The 13,176-nt window shown below is 39.5% G+C and overlaps 1 protein-coding gene across 7 annotated transcripts in view; it reads left to right on the top strand.

Annotated features, from left to right (window-relative positions):
• The first annotated feature begins 6,671 nt into the window (after positions 1 to 6,671).
• The window catches only part of arhgef9a (Cdc42 guanine nucleotide exchange factor (GEF) 9a), a 55,495-nt gene continuing 48,990 nt past the window's right edge, over positions 6,672 to 13,176 (top strand). For 2 of the 7 annotated variants that reach the window (XM_077531416.1, XM_077531410.1), the window contains exons 1-2: positions 9,874 to 10,096; positions 10,641 to 12,285. In XM_077531416.1, the coding sequence (XP_077387542.1) occupies positions 10,711 to 12,285 (1,575 nt within the window). In that variant the 5' untranslated portion in view covers positions 9,874 to 10,096; positions 10,641 to 10,710. Of the gene's footprint in view, positions 6,751 to 9,873; positions 10,097 to 10,640; positions 12,286 to 13,176 lie in introns of those variants that run through there. The other 5 variants (XM_077531413.1, XM_077531414.1, XM_077531412.1 and 2 more) reach the window with 3 other exon arrangements.

Here is a 13,176-nt window from a genome sequence, read left to right as displayed (position 1 = left end):
CAAAACAAACTACGTCACAAGCTTATTTCGCTGTATTGTAACGACCACAAGGTGGCAGTAAAACATTGAATTACACTAAAATAACTATTTAATCCCTCCAAATTCAAACTAAAGGCAGCACACATACATATGTTTATTATTGTGTGCGTAGTTTGCAATGTTGTAGCTCCTAGCTCGGAACTCATATTTGATCAAAAATGACATACAATCATGTATGCTGTACAAGCCACTGCATGGAAAGTTGCACAGACGTATGGAGCAGTAGCGTATGAATTTACTGTTCCATTTGATAAGGTGTAATAAAGCTTGAAAAATATTCAGATGGGCTGCCTCAACAAAGGAGGAAAAAAAAAAAAAAAAACTCCTTTTGCTCCAAATTACCATATTCAAGCTTGCCCAGCCGTTCCTACGATACAATATCCTGTTCCTGTCTTTTAATTCAGTCTTACCTCTCTCTCATTAGGGCACTTTAGAATCCAATTTGACAGTACGGCTTGCTCGGGAAATAGAGAGCTGAGAGTTGCAAAGCAGCGAAAGTGTATGAATATCAGAATCAACAAAGGATGTTGCAGGACATAAAGGATGCGTCTCAGCGCTTTTTCTGCTTTCTTAAGCTGAAGTCCAAACATTCATTTTGAACTAAAAATCACTGCCTCGCATATGAAAAGGAAACTTTTTTTTTTTACATACTGTATGTCGTCTTGATGCTGCAATGTCAAAAGCAATGAAGAAAAAAAACAAACACTGCAGATCAATCAAGGGTTATACAATGAGACTACACACTCTCTCTCTCCTTTAGTTTGGTAGAGAGAACTTGTTGAAGATTAGTTGATTCTTTTTGAATGACGATGCTTTATTAGGGTGAGATGTTCAAAGAATGAAACAGAAACAATGAACTATAAATATGCTAGAAGCTACTATTAACAACATATTAAAATAAATAAATAAAAGTGAAATAGTGTATATTAGTCATAGACCAGGAATGGGCAATTTACCGTAAATGGTGGCGGGGGACACAATTTTTCATCAGCGCTAACAACCAATGCACACCACTCAACAACAAAGGGTTAGAAGTAATCAAGAAAATAACCACATACAATGTTTGTTTTTTTTCTTTTTCCTGGTGAAGGGTTCTTGTACATAAAATTGCCATTCAAAAATGGCACAAAACTGCTTAACAGCAAACCAACATTAAGTATCAATAGGCTCCCCGCATCTAATATTATTACCATCATCTTTATTACAGCGAAATGGCCTCAAATCACACCTTTGGCCATCAAAACATGGCTAGTCAACAAAGGATTACGTCAATTCTACACAAACACATCCAGGTCTCTGAAATCCAATGGATGGACTCCAGCACTGCTGTCACACTTAGCTGAGAATGACGGTATATATTGTCACAGAGGAGGAAACCTGACACACAAAAAAACAAAAAACAAACATGCCATATGCAGTTTGGCCATTACAGGCCAAGGATAAATCAACATTTAGTGTACACCAACACTGTGGAAATATTTATTCGGGAGAACAAACAATGTGTGCGACAAAGCTGCCATACTGGGAGAAGCAAATAAGGCAGATTAACTGTTCTGGTGATGTCCTGTTCCCAGACATGTTCTTTTGGGACAGATGGAGGCAATGAGACATGTAAAACTCATTGTTATCACAGAATGGGCATAGACACATAAGAGTTAATCACACAAAATAAGAGTGAGGATCATTACACTTCATGAAGCAATGTTTTGGAAACAATAGGGGTTGGATTACAACCCCTTGTTTGACCTCACATCGTCGGTTTCTTTCTTTCTTTCTTTCTTTCTTTCTTTCTTTCTTTCTTTCTTTCTTTCTTTCTTTCTTTCTTTCTTTCTAATCTGACAGTATAACTGCACAAACTAAGGTCTTTAAAGGCATTCTTGTTGGAGTTTTTCGTGGTTGCGAGTCCAACCCCATCAATCATCTTTGGGATGAACTCGAACAATGATTTTGAGCAAGACATTTTTTGTTCATCTTTTTTGTTTACTACCAAATTACACGCCAATATTCCAAAGACAAAGAGAGAAAAGTGAGCCAGCTGTTATCGCTGGGAAAAGACAATCATTATCTACTTTCAATTCTTATACGTGTAATGGCCAATTTTCAATTTATGCACAGCAAATCTTGTTGATAGTTAAATTGAACAAGAGGAAGCTGAACTGAACAAGGTGACCTTTCAGCGCTATTGTTCACATTTTGCAACCATTATTTTAAACCTTCTATTTACACCGATGGGAGGTGCCGTGTGATGCCAGAGCATGTGAGACTGCAAAGGAAGTAGTTTGTAGTGCTTAATTATGCCAAAGCGCTTTCGTGCATTTAGTATCAGTCGAGTGAGCATCATTCTAGTATTTCTGGGAAAAACTAAAACTTATTGCAAAGACGTTCAGGTCCACATTACATCTCATCTCGGCATCGTTAATGTCCCAAGACTTTATTTGAACCTTTGTGCCAACATGTCCTTTTTATTATCTGATTAGGATCTGTATTTCCTGGACAAAACAGATATTCGTGTCTGTCCACCTCAAAATGTCTAGCCGAGCGAATGAAATAAAACATTTTCTGTATCCCTTTTCAAAGGCAGCCAAAGCCACCCACATGTGACACTCTGAGCTGCAATATCAAACCTGATGAAAAGCCAGGCAGAGATATTTCATCTGAGAAAATAGACTCCCTTTCACCGTCCGGGACTCTCATGCTGTTTAAGCTTCTGTTCACTGAAACTCTGAGATTGTTGCACTGGTTTTAAAGCAATACAAAATAAAATGTTGCCAATAAGCATGATGAGATTTAATTTTTAGGCTTTCGGAATACTGTATAAAAATGTCCTTAACTCATTCAGTCCCAGCCATTTTCACTGAAGCAAACCCCCTTCGCTCCCTGCTGTTTTGCTCGATTTTGACTTTGATTTTGAGTTTGATTCATTTTTTGGGGGGGGGGGTTATATTTCTATCTCTCTGTTTCCATTTTGCAACAATTAGCATTAGAATATAGCTCAGTTTCATCATTATTCACAAATCTATTGAAAACTGTGGTGAAAACAGCTTGTTGCAACATGGCCCTGGTTGATCTCTTATACTCTGCTACCACCTGTTGGCCCTTTATGTAATAACTACCATTGCTTCAACCGTTATCTTCAGTTCAGAGGCTGCATCAAAGCCTTCTGTAAAACAATGAAACGTATAAATACGTAATTTGCTAATGTTTAAAATAGAACGTATTTATACGTCTTTGGGAGCAAATGCATTTTATTTGATTTTTTTTAAGGGTATTAGGTACATATTCTATAATTGTATTGAAAAACAATGCATTTACAGCACCTGGACAGATCATTGCCACTGTTGCAGGATTCAATTCACTCTCAGTAACAGTATGCTGATACTACATATTTACTTTTCCTGTCATTCTTCAGGACTTGCTTATTTACACTGCATAATCAATGTGAGCAGGCCAGGTGATGCAATTGCAATGATATTATTATTATTATCATAAAAACAATTCCTGTGTGTAGTCACATACCAGAGGGACCCATTTAATTGAATCCATTTCCTTTGCAAATGATGGATTCACCTCCTGTCATGGTGGATGTTGTCTGATTTCCGCGGGTCTCATTTTGTGGCTTATCGCCGCCGTTTTTTTACTTCATCTGCCGTCGGCTCCTTTCTATCTGCCTGATGCTCCCGCTAACATTACCAACACCAGCAGGAAAATGATGGTAATTGGCCATTTTTTGGCTCAGGCAGCTGCTAACATGAAGGCGACGGGCTTTGGCTAGGAGTGCTGAAAAATATTCGACAATCTTTCCCCTAATAGTCACGACTTTCTCTCTCTTTTTACCCCCCATGAATGTGTGAATCCGCACTCGGGAAAAAATATGGATTAAAAGGTGGAAACATGAAGCGTAAACTCAATGATTAGACCTTGTCGTGACTGATAGGAAAAGAGAGATGCGGCAGATGTATGTCTCCCATATATACAGATTAAAAGAGGCTCTTATCTCACCTCTTAAAGCCCTTAGCAGGGATGATATGCTTCACTGAATAATGAATGAGAAAGTTCCACATGACTTGTAGCTTCTAATTCAGACCAAGTCATTACCTAACTTGCATCAATTAGCTGCTATCAGATTTTATGAAATTTCCTTACAAATGAGTACTTTTTTCTCCCACCCAAAATTAGCCATTTTAGCAGATAATATTTACAGTGAAAATCACAAGAATGAATGCAGCGATTCAACTATTCTACAGAACATCCTAAAGATATTGGAACCTGACAGTGGAAAACCAAATTGATGCCGGCGGCTTTCGTCATTCTAGTCAGATTCTTTTTCTTTACTTTTACGTCAAATTACTTCTCAGCCCGTGGGGTGTGTCTTCTTCACACACACACACAAAAAAAAGGCGACTGATCAGTCGCAGCTTAACTCATTCACTGCCAATGACGACTATAGACGTCAAAAATCCAAGCAAACAGCCAGTGCAAATTTTGACAAGAAATTTGAATTTAGTTTTAGTTATTCATTGTTTTCATTCATAGTTATTAATCCCCATTGTTGTTAATAACAACAATGACAACAATTTCATTGCTAAGTGCTACCATCGTGCATAGTGATCGGTCTTGGTCTTACTGAGACCACAAACTGGGTCTCGACCTCCAGAAGTCAATTTAGTCGACTAAAATTGCTCCTTATTTTTGTCGACTAAAGGTTGGATTAAAACTCAAATACAATCAGGTGACTAAGTTATGACTAAGGCTTTAATTATATTTAGTCAGAAGACTAACTAAAACTAAATTGAAATTTCTTTTTTTTTTTTTTTATTAAAATTTTAATTTTATTTATTTATTTATTTCAAAATTAACACTGGCTGTTTGCTTGGATTTTTGACGTCTATAGTTGTCATTGGCAGTGAATGAGTTAAATATAACAACCACGATCCCCTAAATGTCACTGATGGGTCTCCGTGGAGAGCGTTCCTGGTACCGTATGTGGCCAGCTGCCTGAAATGATTGCACATGTACTCATACAATTGCACCCTCATTACAGGGAGGTGACCCAGAAGCCTCCGGGTGCCATTTATGTATGGCAGAATTCAGACACAGAGTAGTTGTATAGTGGACAGCCCCGGCACTTTTATTAAGTTTGGGAGCAGTGTCTTATTGGAACCATCTAATACTCACCAAATAATTCAATGAAAGTGTGAACGGAACCTACTCAAGCAGTTAATTAAAAATCCGAACAGCAAATTTGGCGCATATCATTTCATCACTTTAGATTAATTCCTCTCGTTGCAGTGGATTGGTGCAAATCCCAAAGAAACCTGGATATGCCTGTATCGTGTGGCTTTCTGATAAAATGATATTCTCAAATGTGCAACTGTATCTGATTTGTTACAATAAAGGATCATCTTGTGAACCAGGCAACCTTTTTTTTTATTTATTTATTTTTTTTTGGAAGACCCAGAGCACCATCATGTGGCGAGGAGCTTTCACTACACATTTGTTACACAGTTGAAGTCAATGGCAAGATTTTTTTTTTTAAGTCTATATTGTAGATAGTCATTAAGAGTTCAGACAGGTAGATTAAAAAAAAAAAATAGCATATAGGCCTACTACATATATTGTTCACATACATATTGTATTTGTTGATATTCAGCAATACACTTCCCTTTTTTTTGTTTTTCTTTTTTCTTTCTTTTCTTTTTTTAGACCACTCCTCCTTTTTAGGGTCACGGCTAGGTCTGGAGCCTAAACCATTTGGATTGGCGTAAATTGGACAGTTATTGTGAACCGCTATCATAAAAGCTATGATATCTGTCTTTTTTCTGACATCCAGTGAGATTACAAATAAATCAAGACGACAGTTTCGGATAGCAACCTCTAGATGTCTCTCTTCATCCATGTTTAACTCTGAAGCTGTCTCTGTCGGCCTTTTCGATGCAGCAAAGTTGCACCATAACAGTCAGAAAAACTGGCCGTGTTAAAATTGTGCAGATTTCATGATGAGAAAGTGGAGGGATAAACATTGAGGTTGTCATATGCAAAACTCACTGTCCTAAAGCTGCTAAAGTACAAATTGCACTTATTTTTGCAAGAAAGTCTCCAACAGAGGATGCTTTGAGTGCTTTTCCATTCCCACATTTAAAGCTAGGATCACCAGTGGATTAATGTAAACGTGCAGAGGAACATTTAGCCCCTCCCTCTCACTTCCGTTTGTGACAAATGAGTGGAAATGCCCACGACCACATTATAGGCTATGTCGCTAAGTGAAGAACTATATTTGTCGGATCATTGAATAATGTTGCTTTACCATCTACAATCCTGAGGTGAGAGGTCATCATTCATCACAGAGATAAAACAGACATCTCTAAACGAACATTCCGAACAAACAATAGCTGACAGGAATGGCAGCGTTCTATCCATCGCACGCTAATTATGTACGAAGTAGCCTTCAATCACCAGTATTTTGAAAAAAAAAAAAAATACCCTGGCCTCATCTGCTGGATGATTTGGCTCATTCTCTTGTGGGAGTCAGTGAGACGCTCCGCTCTCCAAAGAAGTGGACGCATTCAAAAGACCGGAAACATTTTTTTTTTTTTTTTTTTTTTTTGTGCCAGGCCGCCTTCCTCTCTTTGCTGCTGACCCACAAACGACGCCAAGTCCAGCTCAGCCCGAGGCTTGTGCAGGAAGATAGCACACCAGATAACCAATAAACAGGTTAGCTTGATCATTTTTTCATTCTGACTTCTCATTTGCAAGCCCAAAACCATCCAAAGTCAACAAAGACCAACCATAAGATCATGGAGGGAAGAAAAAGAAAAAGAAACCAAGTATGACTCATGAAAGCTAATTACTAACGAGAGTACGTTTTAAGTGAGGACCGCAAAGTTCAGATTTGAATTCCTTAAAAATCTGCCGTTTCCTTTCTTGCTCTGAAACAGGAAGTAGAACTGCGGTTGTCTTCCGTTCGCCTTGTTTATTGGAACCCGCCTTCCTGTTTTTAGATTCCTCCTGATAAAGGCTAAAAGTCCCCAGCTGAAGGCCCCCCCAAGCATCTTTACACATTTTTTTTTTTTTTTTTTTTTACCTGCTTGTTGCCATTGGGATGTTTTTTTGTGTGTGTGTTTGACAAAAATAAGACAAAACAAGTATCCCATATGCAGGTGCAGTTAAAAAAAAAAAAAAAGTGAGTTGGTGGGAGACTGACTGGCCAGTGAATGTGATTGTGCGCGTGTGTCTCAATGATCGTGCCATGTGCAGCATGGCCAGGGTAGAATGCAGGTCAGCAGAGAGGGAATGTCTGGAATGTCAGGATAATTCAAACTTTTGGACTACAAGAGAAAACTTACCTGAGCCTGTTTAATGTATTTTAAAAAAAAACCTAAAAAAAAAACCTATTGAATCCAGTTCACATGTTTGTAAACCTCCCTTTTGATATCACAACTTATCTACTGCCATACACCCACCCCCATTGACCCAGACTGGCCAGCTTTTTTTTTTTTTTTTGAAGGCAGCCTGTTTTCACTCAACAACTTTGACAAAGACTGGTGAAATAATTACAGCTGGGCTGAAACTCTGCGAGTGTTTGTGTACCGTAATCTCCACCAGTGAGGACCGTGTCATAGGAAGAGGAGGAAGAGGTTGATTGTTCTGACAATCGAGACCGCAATGACATCATATCAAAGAGCTCTGTTGAGAGCGTTCAACACTTGAGATAAATAGGAAATTGGCGCTAATGCACACGGCTCAATCATCAACAAGACTTATCGTTTTAGACACAGGCACAGCTGGCCGAAGGTCCATACGTCTCTAATCTTTCTTTCCATTAAATGTAAAAAATAAATGGAAACAATTTCATAAATATTAACTAAAAATATACACATTAAAAAAAAAATACATTATATTATCAGCTGCCACAATTTCAAAAATTGTATATTTGTGTTGTGGATAATATTTGTATCTGTTTGTGTTTTGCTTCAATTAGTATTAGAATATAGCTATTCTAATGTTGAAAACACCGGGTAAAAGAGCTTGTTGCAACATGGCCCTAGCTGATCTCTTATACTCTGCTGCCACCTGCTGGCCATTATTTTTATTTATTTTATTTTTTTTATTTTTTATTTTTTATAATAACAACCAGTGCTTTAAGTGACCTCTTTAGGTCAGAAGCTGCATCAAAGCCATGTCTATATTTAATTAAAATAGAACTGGTTATACATTTTTGGGAGTAAATAAGTTCATTAGTCACTGACAATACACTCTGCATATATATATATATATATATATATATATATATATATATATACACACACACACACACACAGTGAGAGAGAGAGAGAGAGAGAGAGAGAGAGAAAGAAGTGCGTAGGCCAGAGTGCTGCTTCACAGTTTGTCTTGTGATGGGAGGGGACAGCAGGAAGACGGCTTGGGGGTCCTGAGGAAGTGACTGAGTATGTAGAGGGAGGGAAGGGAGGGAGGGAATGGAAGAAAGTCGTGAGGGAAAGCTGACAGCAGAAAGACAAAACAGAAGAAAAAATGAGTCAGTAATACCGATAGCATGTACAGTGTGAGAAGTGGCGGTTTTGAGTTGAGAGATTTTGGAGATAATGTTGCTGTATAATTCCTCGCGACTCCTGTCGGTTGACTTACGACGAGGTACGGTATGCGAATCACAATGTAGCTATACGTGCTTATAGTCGTCCCAGGACCAGGCACTAAAATGTGGCTCCATGGGCAGCAAGGGAAGCATGGACACATAGAGATATTTACATACAGTCAGACAGACTTCCTGGCATTGTCAGCCCGAGAGCATTGATGTCAGATCCACTCCTTCCTGTGCAGAAGGGAGAACGCCATTCAATGACAATGGGCCCAAAACAGGACAGAGAGGAAATGTTTAAATTTAGGTCCCTTCTTCCACCATCTCCTCTTTCTATGGGCTACGGTGCTGTGGAGCTGTTTAGGTTTTGTGAATTCCTTCAGTTCCCCGACCCCCCCGAGCTCCCTCTCCCCATAGTGTCCTTTCAATGGAAGGATTTTCACATTCAAGGCAAATCCCAAAGGAGGATCAGCCAGTGAGACCAGAGTGCAGTCAATTACTTGTTTTCACTGACAAATGCGCTTTAATGTAAATCGGCCTCACAAATAAGCACACAGACAATCATGGTATAAGAGTTAGCTTGATGGAAATAATACAAAAAAAGTGCTTTTAACTTAGATACATTTTGTTTGCTGCTAGTACTATATAAATATATTGTATAGCGTAGCTGCATACATGCAAAATATTCAATAGCTTTAAAAAAAAAAAATCCCACCTTTATGAAGTTAATAACGCTTTCTTTAATTGAAAAGTAATAACAGCGTGTTTAATAATAAACATCGACCATGATTATACACTATTTGTATCTTCTCATTGTAGTTATGTTTGTTGTGGTTTAGTGTTATCATTTTTATACAGCATTTCATAGTGTTTGCAATACATAGATTATACAAGTTTTGTGTTAGTGTTTTTTTTTGTGTCTTTGTATTATATATTTTATAGACTTAACAGTACATTTGCATATTAGTGCTGTCACTATCGAATATTTTTAGAATCTATTAATCTATCCATTATGTAGTTTCATACCGATTTTCTATTGCCACTTGACAGTGTTAAAACTGCGCAAGTTGTTTGTTGTGGAGTTGAATTTACCATGTCAACCATGTGCCTTGTGCGCTCTGGTGTGCGCGCGCACGGATCTGAAAATCAGCGTGTCGGCGAGCGAGCGCGCGTGCACGCGGGCAGGCCAATAGTTCACCGGTGTGTGGCTTCACTCAAACTGTTGCTTCGGTCAGACTGGCTCGGGCGAGGTTTTGTTGTGTAAACCGAGCAGGAAAGGATCTCGTGTGGGGAGTCGGCTGCCGCCCGTCACTGAACCGCCGCTTCGCTCATGGATGTCAGCTAAGCCGCTAACAAACAGCCGGATGAAGTTGAAAGTCGGAGTTTGGTTTGGTTTTGTTTTGTTTTGTTTTTTTCCTTAAGGACACAAGCGACAACAATGGCGTCTTCACCACCGACTGGGAAGTAAGCGAACAACTTTATCTTAAACTCGCAAACGTCAGTGTTTGTTTATGTTTTCGTTTGAGATGACAGTTGAAGAACCTGCGCTTTTTAAAGTGGACGCCCAGTGTCACCATTAATCCGGGGAGTGTCAGTATAAAGTGTCTGACGAGTAGCTCGTCTTTCAGAAATGGCATTATACTATTTTGAATGTAACATGAGTCATAATTGTGTGAAAGAAATGAGAACTCACATAAAAGTGCCCATAATAGCATACTGAAGCTTACTATTGTAAATACATTTTATGTGTACCAAACGCTATTTTTTTTTTTTTTTTATGCTCGGTTTAGTTCACTTTCTTTGCATCAGTTTTCTGAAGCGGCTTATTTGATGTCATAACCAGCATCAAATAACAAGAAGTACCTGACTTGAGGGTTTCCATGACAACACTGCCTCCTAGTTTAAATGGATAAGGTGGCCCAAATGTGAGGGAGAGGCACGCGGTGGGGAAGAGATTATTGTTGTTGACAAAACTGATATTGTTGTTGTTGTTGTTAATTGTTTTTAGGCGTTGAGCGAGAAAGAGGCCCGAGACATGATGCTCATTGGAGCGAATAGCTGACATTGTGGAATGAGAGATGATGGAGCAACTAGACAATCCTGCCGCTGAGAGTAGCAACCCTAATGGGTTTGTGAACCGAGTGTTTAACGTTTCCCTGGATGTGGAGAACGAGACCAGCAGTGTTTACATTCAAGAGACTGGGTCAGGACCTGAAGAGACGCAGGGCCCATCTTTTCAGACCCCTGTCAAGGACAGACAGGAGGTCAACCGGAGACCCCGTGCCACTGGGGGCATCTGGAAGATCTTGAACCGGAAAAAAAATGTCTCCGAGCTGGAGCGAAGACCCCACTCCATGATCTTACTTGGGGAAGCGTCTGTCCCCAAACTCTCATTTGCCGATAAAGTCCGCTCCTTTAAGAAACTTAAATCCCCTTCTGTGTTCCGAGGGAAGGCTGGGAAATTGTCTAGTGCCAAACTTAGCAGCTCACTGGTGGATGAGGACTCTTTTTGCAGAGACGTTGGCACGCCGCAGCAATCCAGCAGGGGCACGCTTCGACATCGTGGCAAGAGGCATTCGTATGCCGGCTACACGGGCGAGTTTGACTGTTCTTTCGAAGACATCGACCTCCCAGCTCCGGCGGATGACCAACAACCCACCGCGGTGCCAGAAACTACAGTTCAGAACGGCTGTAAACCATCAGAAAAAGTTTCCTATTCGAAAAGAAACAACGTCAATTTAACTAACTGTCACAAAGCTGCAGGCTGTGAGGAGGCTAGTGTTAAGGCTAGCAAAAGTACCGCCCAAGGTGCAGGAAGGCGACACAAAGACGTGTGGAGTTACTTGAGGAGGATCTCTCTTTTGGGAAAGGCAAATCCTGTTTATTCAGAGAGGAGCTTTGATTCAGAGCATCACTCTCTTGACAAGACTATCGACTCCGACTACGGTTCTGTAGACCTTGAGAATGTCAAAGACTTCCAAGCACTGCCTCCAAAAAATCCAGACATGAAGGGACATTTTGGTGGACTGTTTAAATTTTTTAATAATGTAGCAGAAACGGCCAGAAAATGGCGGACAACGTCCCGCTCCTTCTCCCCTCCTGAGGAAGAGAAGACCCCAATAAGCTTGACTCATCAGTGCACAGTTCACAAAGTTCACAGTGTGTCCCTAACACACCGCGGCGAAGGACTTCACAATTCTCCGTCCTCACCATTGACCACTAAATCCTCAAAATCCTGTAGCTTTGACCACGAGGTCCCAGCACCTGTGACAGGTGAGGGATCTCCTAAGGTTGCGTTCAAAGCTTTTCGGACGTGGTCGGCGTCCGGAAGCGTCAACGGCCTTCAAAGCTCAGCGAGCGCAGGCAATCATATCGGCACCGCGACGACAAACCACAGGTCCACGATTGTACAGAATCATATTCCTCACTCCACTCCAGACACGGAGAGTCATGCTGAGCATGAAATGAATCCATCAAACTGTCTGCACCTTGGAGAAAAGGTAAAGGAAAACACAGGAAATGATGAGGATTCCAAGGATGCTCCACCTGTCTCGCAACAGATACAGGAAGTGAATATTCAATTACAAGTAAATAGTAAAGAGAGCACAACCAATAGCATACCATCATCCGATTCCACTGAGGAGATTTTTAAGGTAATGTACATCATTTGTGTAAATGCAGCTATAGCACAGATAAAGTATCTTTCCATTTTACGTTCAGATCCCATTACAGAATTTCTGTAAATGTGTAAGACAGGGGTGTCCAAACATTTTCATTTGAGGGCCACATACAGAAAATCAGAAGGACACAAGGGCCACATAATGTTATGAAGAGAAATTGTGTTTAGTCCTAAAAATTGTGCAAATCATTTATTTGTGCTTTGGCATATTTAGAAAAATGCTACAGTATATACACCATTTTATTTTTAATATGGCAGTACGGTTAATATAGTTTTGGAAATTTTAATTTTGGTTCTTTAATAAATGCTTAGTTTTAGTTTAGTTTTAGTTAGTTTCAGTATTAGCATTAGTTTTTTTGTGAAATGTGTATTACTTGTGCGCAATATTTAAAAAACACCATGAGAGCGACGTCATCTGAAAGGTGCTTTTCTATTGGCTGTTGCTAGATGATGTCACTTCTGTGTGCCATACTTTCAAACGTCATTATTCAGGTTGATATCAAAATAAATCTACAAAAAATCACACCAAAAATGAAGTACATTTTTGCTATAATATAGTTCTAATTAGTTTTGTAAACATAAAATGTAATTTCAGTTAGTTTTGATTTTTTAAAGCATTTTTGTTTTTATTTTATTTTGTTAACGAAATTGTTTTTTGTTGTGGTTATTTTGTTAGTTTTGGTTAACTAAAATCACCTTTAATAGCACCTGTGTTTTTCGACACCCTCCCTTCTTACTTTGACCATCTCCAAACATTTTTGTTTTTATTTTATTTGAACTGAGTCAAATGCCATTTTTAAGCATATGTCGCGGGCCACTGAAAAATGGACGGCGGGCGGCAAATGGCCCCCTGGCCGTAGTTTGG

The sequence above is a fragment of the Festucalex cinctus genome, chromosome 9 (genome assembly GCF_051991245.1).
Source record: "Festucalex cinctus isolate MCC-2025b chromosome 9, RoL_Fcin_1.0, whole genome shotgun sequence".
In the NCBI taxonomy this organism is placed as follows: domain Eukaryota; kingdom Metazoa; phylum Chordata; class Actinopteri; order Syngnathiformes; family Syngnathidae; genus Festucalex; species Festucalex cinctus.
This window is presented reverse-complemented; position numbering and strand designations above follow the sequence as displayed.